Source organism: Loxodonta africana, chromosome 1 (assembly GCF_030014295.1).
Source record: "Loxodonta africana isolate mLoxAfr1 chromosome 1, mLoxAfr1.hap2, whole genome shotgun sequence".
Taxonomy (NCBI): domain Eukaryota; kingdom Metazoa; phylum Chordata; class Mammalia; order Proboscidea; family Elephantidae; genus Loxodonta; species Loxodonta africana.
Genome location: NC_087342.1, coordinates 65260057 through 65272281, shown reverse-complemented (window position 1 = coordinate 65272281; position 12225 = coordinate 65260057). Strand labels below are relative to the sequence as shown.

Genomic DNA, 12225 nt, shown 5'->3' with positions numbered 1-12225 from the left:
TTGGAGTGCAATGAAAAGTTGACAACTTTTCTACCAGTGCTAAATAATAAACAAAAGCAACACTGCTATACCAGGACTGGGTGACTGCAGTCTAAATATGTAAGGAAGATGCTAAGAGGCCATGTTTAGAAGATAAAAGAGAAGATACACCGTCCAAAAAAAAAAAAAAAATTGAAAGCTTATTTTATGCACTGAGCTCTGCCTCCGGTGAGGGCAAATTAGCTTGTATGTGACCAATATTCCTGCCAAGAGTGATTAGAAGAGGTGAACACAATTTAAAATAAATATATTAAAATCAACCCTATATCTGAATAACAGCACAATCAAAAAATGAAACTCAATCATTTCAATAACATAAAGAGAACACGCATGTAGGAATAAAACTAATAAATAATATACAAGACTTCTATATATAGAAAACTATAAAACACTATTGATCAAAATAAATGAAGAAATACACTTGGTTCAAGGTGGGAATATGTGATATTATTACAATGTCAATTTCCCCTAAAATGATCTATAGAATCAATCCAATTACCAGACAAAATTCCAGCAGAATTTTTTGTAGATGTCGACAAATGAAGAAAGACAAAGGGCCAAGAATAATTAGGGTAATCTTCAAGAAAAAAAAAAAAAAGACTTGAAAAACATTCACTGCCAATATCAAGACTTATAATAAAGCTACAGCAATCAAGCTTGTATATCAGTGGAAAGGCAGACAAATAGACCAAAGAAACAGAAAAAAAGTCCCAGAGAGAACCACACATATACAGATATTTGATTTATGATAAAGGTGACCATGCAGAGCCATGGGGAAAGGACAAGACTTTCAATAAATGCTTTTGACTCAAATGGATATCCTTCTAGGGAAAAAAAAAAAAAAGCATCTTGACTCCTACATCTCATAGCTTACAAAAAATCAGTTCCAGTTGGACTAAAGATCTAAATGTAAAAGGCAAAAATGATAAAATTTCTGGACGAGTACATCAGAGTATCTCCTCCACGGCTGTATAGGGAAGGTAAACCAAACATTTTTTAAACAGAATACAAAGAGCACTAAGGCAGAAAGGAAAATATTGATAAGTTCAATAATATAAAATTAATAATGTCTATTCTTCAAAAAGGCACCAATAAGCTTCTGTTTGGGATGATGAAAAAGTTCTGGAAATAGAGGTGATGGTTGCAAAACACTGTGAATGCAATTAATGTCACTGAATTGTACACTTAAAAATGGTTAAAATAGCAAGTTTTACGTCATACATATTTTGCCACAATAAAAATAAATAAATTAGGCACCACTTATGTGAAAAGGTGGGTTACAGAATGGAAGAATATCTATAAATTATCATGACTTACAAAAGACTTCTACCCAAAGAAGGTAGGCGACGGGGAGGGGGAGTAGAGGGCAAACTGTTTAAGCCCATATATAAATGGGGAAAAATATGAACAGGCACTTCCCAAAAAAAGATGTCTAAATAGCCAATTAATACATAAAAATGTAGTCAATATCATTAGTTAACAGGGAAACAAATTTAAACCACAAGTAGATACCACTATGTTCCCATCAGAAAAATTAAAAACATGATACGTGTTGGCAAAGATACGAAGCCACGGCATACTGCTGCTGAGAATGTAAATTTATTTAACTACTTTGGAAAACTACTTGGCAGTTTCCCTGGGTGTCACTACATGGTTAAGCGCTTGACTACTAATCAAAAGGTTAATGTTTCGAACCCACATCAAGGTGCCTTGAAAGAAAAGCCCAGCAATCTTCTTCTGAAAGGTAACAGCCTTGAAAACTCTATGGAGTATAGTTCCACTCTGCAACACTTGGGGTCGCCATGAGTTGGAACTGATTCAATAGCAACTGATGGTTTTAGTACAGCAGAAATAATTGTACATCCCATGGCCCAGCAATTACACATCTAGCTAAACACCCGGTAGAAATGTTTACATACATTAAAAAAAAAAAAGTTGCTCTCGAGTAGATTCCGACTCATAGTGACCCTGTAGGACACTGCAGAACTGCCCCATAGGGTTTCCAAGGAATACCTGGTGGATTTGAACTGCCAACCTTTTGGTTAGCAGCTGAACACTTAACCACTGCCCCACCAGGACTCTGCATAAGTAGGATGAAAAGACATAAACAGAAACGTTCACAGTACTATTAGTTGTAATAGTAATATTGGAACATTGAAGATACCCAATTCCCCTGTAACAGAAGGATGGGTACACTGTGATATACACATACAATGGAACACTATATAGCAATGAGAATGGATGAACTACAGCTACTTATAAAAATATGGAACCGTTTCACCAACATAATGTTAAGCAAAAAAAGCCAAACACTGATAAATTATTCTATTTACATCAAGCTTTAAAACAGGCCAAAGTAATGTATGGTATCAGAGTGAGGGATAGTGGTTATCTTGGGGAAATGGGAGGGGACAGTACATAGAGGGGCCTGATGGGGATTTCCCGGGTATGGCTAATGTGCTATTCCTGATTTGACTGCTGGTTACACAGAGTAATTGCTTTATGAAAATGTATAGCTGTACACTCTTCTGTGGTATGTTATACTTCAAAAAACTCTTTTATTAAAGAGGAAGTAAAATTTACAACGAATAAACTATAGGGGCAGTAAAGAGATTGCTAGTTGCCAAGGGCTGGGGATGGAGGGAGCATATGATTAAAGAGGGGCAAGAGGGGATTTTGGGGGCTGAGGGAACTGTCCTGTATCTTAATTGTGGTGACAGTTACCTTATTGTATGCATTTGCCAAAATTCATGGAGCTGCATACCAAAAAAGAGTGAAGTCTTCTGTATATAAAATACACCTCAGTAAAAAACTATTAATTTGGATACAAAAAAGAATTAATTCTACTTCTTGTCCTGCTTGCAAAAAGTTAGGTATCTGTGTTACTATAATCTGCTTTTAGTGTTGATTAAATTATAAAGAAAATTAAATGATGTATCTGCAAACCATTTTCTTACCCCTGTAAAGAGAGAAATTTATAAAATTAAAAAGAAGAAAATGTTGGGAAAAAAGAATAATACTCACTTTAGTCTCATTGGGAAAAACAGACTTTTAAAAATATGTATATCTTTTTTCAACCAAATGTTGAAAGAAGTAATACATATATGTTATGTGTTTGATATTCAAAAGTTGCATAATAGGAAAACAAAAATAAGTTCTGAGTTATTTCTTTTGGTTTTTATGTATGAGAGTGTTAGGGAAAAATTAATGATGGTATAATTTTCATTGTTGTTGTTAAAAACAAAGTAGAAATTTTTCAGTTAAAAAATTCTACCTCTTCTTAAGGCTTATTTTGCATTTTTTCCATCTTCAGGCAATGAATCTAGAAACTAAATATTTGTTTTAAGACAATTCACTCCTGAGGCATTCTGGGAAACAGTTTGCTTTACTGGATGTATAACTTATTTGCATTTACTTTGAATTATGTTATTTTAATATATCTATAAAAACAAAGATAAATCGAGGTTCGCTGTGAAAGCAATACACACCTGAACCATATTTATATATATGGCATCAAGTCTATCTCAAGGAGAAGTAGAAAAACCATGGGACTTCCAATACATAGCAAATTATTTATGAAAAGGGTTACTTAAGAGGCAGGATAAATATAAAGTCCCATTTGCTCATACACATTTAAATATTGCCTTATTTCGAAACATCCAAGTATTTATTTTATAAACACAGGTAAATACTAGATATTAGTTTAAAACAATCTCTACCCAATGTCATCTGGACAAACCTCAGTCTTTGAAAGAAGAAGGTGGTATTTTAGTCTGGCAGCTCAGAGGTTAAAGCAATCAGCTGCTAATCAAGAGAGTGGTGGTTTGAAGCCACCAGTGGCTCCACAGGAGAAAGAGGTGGTAGTCTGCTTCCATAGAGATTTATAGCCTTGGAAACCCTATGGGGTCACCATGAGTACTATTAATTATAATAGTAATACTGGCACATTGAAAATACCCAATTCCCCTGTAACAGAAGGATGGGTATACTGTGATATACACATACAATGGAACATGATATACAAATGACAATGGATGAACTACAGCTACTTATAAAAACATGGAATAGTCTCACCAATATAATGTTAAGCAAAAAAAGCCAAACATTGATAAGTTATTCTATTTACATCAAGTTTTAAAATAGCTCAAAGTAATGTATGGTGTCAGAATGAGGGATAGTGGTTATCTCCGGAAATGGGAGGGGACTAGACTCAATGGCAGTGGTTGTTTTTTTTTTTTTTGGTTAATGTTATTTTAGAGCCCTGGTGGTGCAGTGGTTAAGACCTCACCTGCTAACCAAAAGGTCAACAGTTCGAATTCACCAGTTGTTCCTTGGAAACCCTATGGAGCAGTTCTACTCTGTCCTACAGGGTTGCTAAGTTGGGATTGACTCAATGGGAACAAGTTTGGTTTCCTGGTTAATGTCATTTTACTCACCCAAGGCTCCCCTACCCCTTACCCCATCTTGGAAATCTCCCCATATTTTGTAATTTTAGGGTTATACTATGGAGATCAGTATATACTAGGAGAAAGTTGGTATAACAGCTGCATTTTTATAGCTATTGGCAAAAATTATACCTAACAAGAAAAATATCTTACCACTTGTGCTGGAATTTGTTCCATTTTTGCAGCAGGAGTTCCTGGTCTTGGGTAAAACTGGTTAATAAAGAGGCTTGGGAATTTGTACTCTTCGACAAGTTTCACTGTTTCCTGAAAATCTTGATCTGTTTCTCCAGGAAAACCACAGATGATGTCTGTAGCAACAGTTATTCCAGGAACTCTAGAAAATAACAAGGCAAAATGGTACAAACTATGACTATTAGTCATAATTATTCTATTTTTCTGACATTTTAAATACCATTATTCTTTTTAAAATTACATTTTATTTTTAGGAAACGGACACTTGCAGTTTCAAAAGAGCCCTAAATATTAAAAGCTTATACTGAAAAGCAGTGGTCCCCTGTCTTATCCTTTGAGTTACCCACCTTTAGTTCTTTTAGATACTTCTTCATTCTTACCTCCATATTTTTAAGTAGATAGATTACCCTGTTATTTCTGGATTTATTGATTTTTAGACAATACTTAGTGACTTCTATATTATGGTAAATGAGGACTTAGCTCTTTAAACTTCTCTCTCTACTCTTCCAACATAATTATTATACAACTTTTAGTTAAATTAATAATATTCCCATTGGTATGATTGGCAAAGATTTTGCTCCCTGGTAAGCCAAATGGAATACTATCATTAAATTTGTTTTCCACAACTTTTAGGTTTTCTTAGAACTAATAATTGCCTCTTCAAAAAAAAAAAAAAAAACTTGTTTAGTATACTATGCATCTACGGCTAATGTTTTCCAGAAGCTCCATAACCATTCTCCCTCCCCAAAAAGGAAAAAAAAAAAAAAAACAAACGCGTAGCCATCGAGTAGATTCTGGTTCATAGCAACCCTATAAGACACAGTAGAACTGGCCAAAAGGGTTTTCAAGGCCATAATCTTTACAGAAGCAGACTGTCACATCTTTCCCCCACGACAGCTGGTTGGTTCAAACCACCAACCTTTCAGTTAGCAGCCAAGTTCCATAAAATCTATTAAATACCAATAGTATCTTCTAAACATTGCATGTATCATATAATTCACCAGTCCTATTTTTTTCATCTGGAGATGTCACTTTTGATTTCTTTAGGTGCGTTTTGCTTTCACAGTGACTCTGCTGTCATCTTTGAACATTGTTTCTTTTATTCAATCCCCCTTTTCCTGGATCCTATATCTTCTTATTTCTTGATTAACTCCCTCTCCCTCATTCTGCTGGAGTACACTTTCAGAAGCTTCATCAGGAAGAATGCCAGGGAATTTTGTTGTTAAGTCTTATCTTAGCATGTCGGAACATGTCTTAATCCTCACAACTGTTTGATGGTATGGCAGTGCACAGTACTTTTAAGTTGAAAAGTATTATCTATCAAAACTTTGCATTGTTCTATTATTTATAACATCATTTTGTTGTTGTTAGCTGGTGTTGCGTTGATTCTGACTCACGGTGTCACCACATGCACAGAGTTTTCAAGGCTGTGACCTTTCAGAAGCAGATCGCCACACTTGTCTTCTGAGGTACCTCTGGGTGAGTTCAAACAGCTGGCAGTCAAGTGCTTAACCACCTGCATCACTCAGGGAACTCCCCATTATTTTTCAGCTGGCAAAGTTGCTGATGAGATGTCCAAATATACTCTGATGCACAATTCTTTACATGTGTCCCGACTCTCTTTCTGAAAATTTTTAGGATATTATTCTCAATGTTTTTAAATTTCATGCCTTTTTTTTATACCTTAAAACCATGGACCGCCAAAAGAAGTACAACCAGAATGCTCCTTAGAAGCAAGGATGGTAAGACTATATCTCACATACTTTGGACATGTTATCAGGAAGGCTCGGACCCTGGAGAAGGACATCATGCTTGGTAGAGGATCAGTAAAAGAGGAAGACCCTCATGAGATGGATTAACACAGTGGCTGCAACAATGGGCTCAGCATGGCAACAACTGTGAGGATGGCACAGGACTGGGCAGTGTTTCGTTCTGTTGTGCATAGGGTCACTATGAGTCAGAACCACCTCCATGGCATCAAACAACAACAACAATACCTTGGATTGGCTCTTTAAATCTACAGGCAGGGTACAAGAGACTGCAGAGTGATACAGTATGAACACTTATTATGGTCTTTAGTTCTAAGAGATTTTCCTATATTATGTCTTTGATAATTCATTTTCTTTCTGTTGGGCTCCTTTCCTTTGGATGTTAAAACTACTGAATTGACCTCTAAGCTTTTTCTGTCTTTATTTTCCAACCTTGTCTTTTTTGTTCTATTTTTCTGGAAGACTAAATAGAGTTTAGGTTCCAACTTGTCTACTGAAAAAAACTAAGCTGAAAATCAAATTTCAAATTTCCAAGACCATTTTCATGTTCTCCCATTTTCCTATTTTACATCCTCCTACCCTTGTTTTATACATTTTTTTTTTTACCCTTGTTTTATACAGTACCTTTCATTTCTCTGAAGATATTAGTGAATGTTTTTGCAAATTTTCTTCTGCTTTCTGTAATTGTGCCTATTTTTCACCAGGTTCTTATACTTTGGTTCCCTTCACTCATAGTTGAGACTTTCTCGGCAAATAGTGATTATTGCTGATTTTTCATATTGAAGAGGAAAGCACAAAAGCTTTTCATTAGAGAGTGATGGGATAGTAAGCCGTCTTTGTTTTTGGTAGAACCCATCAAATGTTAGCATCTTGGAAGTTAAACCCACGAGGCATTCAGTTTCTCTGTAAGTATGTTCCAGTATCATACCAAGGACTACATAATTTTATTTTAGTGTTCTGTGAGAATAATATTAACAATATTAAAAAATCCAATATCATAACAACAGGAAAAACAGCATCAAACATTTAAAATTAGAATAAATACCTAATTTATACCCATTGCCATCGAGTCAATTCCGACTCATAGTGACCCTATAAGACAGAGAAGAACTGCCCCATCGGGTTTCTTAGGCTGTAATCTTTATGGAAGCAGACTGTCACATCTTTGTCCTGCGGAGCGGCTGGTGGATTCGAAGCATCAACCTTTGGTTAGTAGTACAGCACTTAACCACTACACCACCAGGGCTCCTTACCTAATTTACAGGTATATCAATTTTCCTAATAAATATCGATTTTCCTATCACCTAAATGCAGTTCTATATGGACGAATAAAAAAGTTAAGATACATGATATTTTTTGGGCCATAAGAGGAAAGAAAAAAAAAAAGAAAAAAGGATGCATCAATAAGAAATGCTGAATTCCTAGATTCCTAATACCAACAAGAAACCCTGGGGGCGTAGTGGTTAAGAACTTGGCTGCTAACTGAAAGGCTGGCAATTCAAACTTACCAGCTGCTTCGTGAGAGAACAATGTGGCAATCTGCTTTTGTAAGGATTTAGGGCCTTGGAAACCCTATGAGGCAACCTTGGAAACTGTATGGGGCAGTTCTACTCTGGCCTATAGGGTCACTATGAGTTGGAATCAACTTGAAGGCAAGTTTGGGGTTTTTTTGGTTGATACAGACAACTGCTTTCCAAGCCTTGTTTACATACTACTTTAATTTCTATGGGAAAAAGAATGTCGAATTTATTGTTTAAAAGACTTCTTTCTGAATTCTACTTGGTCTCATCTAACTATTAATTTGGCTGAACTTTCATTAGTAAGATAAGTTCCAAGTTACGGAGCTTTTCTTTGTGATGATAAAAAGATACACTATACACAGGAAAAAAATGAAACAGTATACTTGAAAAAAATTTTAATTTTTATTGACATAAAAATATTTTTTTCTTTAAGGGTAATTATCAAAGTCATAAATTTCATATGCTTTCATGGAAAGCTGTAGATTAAAAGACCACCTTCTCAACAAACTAAAGCATGTAGAATTAAAGTCAATAAATTTTAATTAGCTAGTTTTACACTTGCTTTTTTTTTTTGTAACTATTCCTGATCAAAAGAAATCCACAACTAAAAATAGTAATGGATCACAGCAGGCAATGATGTTGAAGAGTCCATCTACCCAGGAAATTAAAAAAAAAAAAAAGAATCTTAGAAACTGCCTGTGAAATATTACAGAAACTAAGACAATTGGGTTCTTGTCCTAGGGTATGAATTGGAATGAACTTGGCACTAGAGTACAGGGTATTCCCAAAGGAAAGTACCTTACTGATTTTCCCCATCTTTCTTGATCCATTTTAGTTCAGCTCAGTATTAGGCAACACCTGCTTACTTTGGCCTTGATGTCCACAATGAAATAGAAAAGACAAACTTTTAAAAAGGAGCTGTCATAAATACTAAGGAAGGAGCTGATCAATGCATGAATATATTTGATAATTTATGTAAAAATATGACTGATATAGGGAGAGGTCATTAATGAATTAGTGAAAGACCTGTGTTGAAAAAAAAAGAAAGACCTGTATTAGTGAATAATTACAAGTAATAGCAATTTAATTGGTTTTAAAAATAAATAAGAATATAAACTGCTTATAAATGTTTTTTTAATTAGAGATTGCACATTAATGTTAGGTGAAGCTCATCTATACATTAATTTTAGATGTGCAAATGATGCTGCTTAAGTTCTTGAAAATGATTCGGCCCTTTAGGTGGATCAACTAAAATCTCATATTTACACTCTTAAATTGACTAATAAATAATTCTCTTTAGTACATGGGAAAATGAAATTACCACTAGAAATGAGACAAAATCTAAATTATTATTGTATTTAAGTGTCTAAAGGAAAACTGTAAGGGGTTTTTGTATATGAACTGGAACATTAATCCACATATTTAAAGTGTCAATTCTGGGTAAATGCTGTTTTGATATACTATAAACTTTCAAAATACTAAAATCTTAAAAACGATCATTTCTACAAATTTATTAAAGCTGTGAATCTAATGTATATGATTATTAAGTAATATTTGGCTTTTTTAAATTTAAAACTTTCAATATTTATGCTTTCGCAGTGGTTTTTTGAAAATAATTCTGAAAGATGAGAATAAAAATGTTTAATTGGCTTAAATAAAAAGGAGAATTTAATCAATTATATTTTCTGACTTATATAAGCTATTTACTGGCAAAATGGGCTTGTCAAATAATTTGGGGATGCGACTGATGAGAAAGGTTTCAATTATGAATCTGATTTATCAGGGACCTGTAGAAGAGTACCATTTATTGTTGGCCTTAGGCTAAATTTAAGTAAGCCCTAACTATTTTGACAGTTAATTATTAACCTTAAATAAAAATACACACATATATATATCCCATACTATATGTCATATACTACTTATGTTACACTTGAATTTATCCTAACGCTTTTACTTGCAATTTGGTGTTTCACTGGCAATAATATGAAAAAGGAAGATTCTATTTTACTCTCTAATAAATCATGAACTTCAAATTTCTCATGTGAAAATGTGGGATTAATATGTCACTTATTTTAAAAGAAAAAGATAAAAATGATCAGAAAAGGATCCAGTCCATCCAAATTATTAGGCGTAAGCAAAACACATGGTTAAAAGAAACATTTTTTAATCCTATGGAGATTTATTACAGGAAAATTACCAAATATTTTCAGGAAAAGTAAACTGGAGGTAGGAAGGGGAGAAAACTATCTTAAACTGAATGAAAACGAAAATATACCTAAATATATGGGATGCAGTTAATGTAGTACTCAGAAAGAAATTTTCTGGGGGAGGTGGCCATAGTTTTCTTCTGATTCTCAAAGGTTTCTGTTGCCCAAATAAGATTAGAACACATTTCAGTGAATGCTTTTGGATCAATCAAAAAATATTAAGATAAATAGATTATAGGATAATAGGTAATCTTTTACCTAATATCATAGTCTGTGTTTTAGACATTTCCTTTAAAGAGAAATTAAGGTTTATCAGACTAATCTCTGTTGAAATAATCATCTTTACAGTGGGAGGTTTAATAAAATCTATAGATTGAACCCTATGAAACTGCTGTGTTTTCATCTAATACACCTGGTGTCAGTAAGTTGCATACATTTGTGAAAGGTTGAATTGGCAAATGTTGTCTGATGTATATTTTTACAAAAAAAAAAAGGTGCAGCTGCTGAGGCTGATTACGTACAACCAAATACCGCATGAGATATGGTTTCTTGGTTTGGAGATTTAAGGCCATGGTTTCACGGGATATCTCAGTTGCCTTAAAATACCATTTCTAGTGTGTCTGTTCTATTTCCTAGAACAGAATGGAACAGGCATAGTGACTGGGGTCTTAAAAGCTTGTAAGCAGCATCCAAAGTGTAACAATTGGTCTTTATTCACCTGAAACAACATAGGAAGGAGAGTCAGGGATACGAGGAGAAAATGGAATGTGTAGCTAATTGCCTCCATGAACAACTGCCTTCCTTGCCATGAAGCCAGAGCTGGATGGTGCCTGGTTACCAGTACAGAACATTTTGAACAAAGAACCTATAGAAGAATCTTGATCAAAGGGGGACGTGGAACAGAATTTCAAATTCTCATTGGCTCCAGAATTCTGGAGCCATGGCAGCTGGATGAACCCCTGAAACTATTGCCCTTAGATAATCTTTAAACCTTAAACTAAAAATATTTCCTGACCCTCTGCCATTGGGTCGATTCTGAATTTCCTGAAGTTGTCTTAAAAACAATAGGTTAGCTTAATTAGTAAACAATATCTGCCTTGAGCTTTGTGCTCTTTAAAAAGAACTATCTATATAGAGTCAAACTGACACCATCAACTAGAAAGGTCAGATAATAAGCTTACAGGACAGTGAGTTTATGTTAACAGGGGAGGAACAATTAGAAAAGGAGGGTGAGAATGGATGTACAGCTTGAAGAATGTAATCACTGTCACTTAATTAGACATGTAGAAACCGTTGAATTGGTGTATATTTTGTTTTGTATATTTTCAAAAACAATAAAATAAAGAAAAAAGCTGAAAAGAAGAAAAGAAAGAAACTGCTGAATTTTTTTTTCCAAAACAAAAACAGTCAAGTATCGTTAATATCATAAGGTTTAACCTAATAAAAAGTCATCAGTGTAAAGTGAATTCTCACTCTGTCAATTTTTACATTATTTCTGAGATAGTAAAAACTGGTGCTATTCCTGTTGCTTTACTTTGCTGGTTATTCACCTATTTTGTCTTAGCTTCACACATGCATATACTCAGTTCTGCAGTACCAGGGCCGAAGCCCATGAAGTACCTTTCCTAGGCTCTCTCGGCAGTTGGCTTCCTGTTAGATGCTGAGAAAGGAGGCATGGGCAGATCAGAAGGTGGGAGCAGGGGAGAAGCTCTGTCTCTGGAAGTGGTTACTTCCAGCTTCTGAGGTAGCAATACCTCCCTCTGTGCTCCTAGGTTCCGGGTGACACAACCTGTTCCCTTTTGTTACTCCAGCCCTGGAGGCACTAACTGCTTCCTGTACTTATTAATCTCTGGGTTACCTTATCTCCCCTTTTATGATTTTCCAGTCTTCTAACATCTATCGAGCCAATTTCCTGTATTAAATGTCCTCTGTTGGAATGCCTAGCATAGTTTCTCTTCCTCCCAGGACCCTGCACCAAACATTAATCAAACTCCCCAATGTCCATATTCTGCTACTTTAGTGAGTCCCCTGTCATACAGAATACATTCTCTGA

At 34.8% G+C, this 12225-nt stretch overlaps 1 protein-coding gene across 5 annotated transcripts in view; it reads right to left on the bottom strand.

Moving 5' to 3' along the window:
• Positions 1-12225, bottom strand: part of CDKAL1 (CDK5 regulatory subunit associated protein 1 like 1) — a 764092-nt gene that overhangs the window by 178515 nt on the left and 573352 nt on the right. For all 5 annotated transcript variants that reach the window (XM_064281331.1, XM_010596186.3, XM_064281335.1 and 2 more), the window contains one exon: positions 4638-4818. In XM_064281331.1, coding sequence (XP_064137401.1) covers positions 4638-4818 — 181 coding nt within the window. The remainder of the gene's footprint in view (positions 1-4637; positions 4819-12225) is intronic.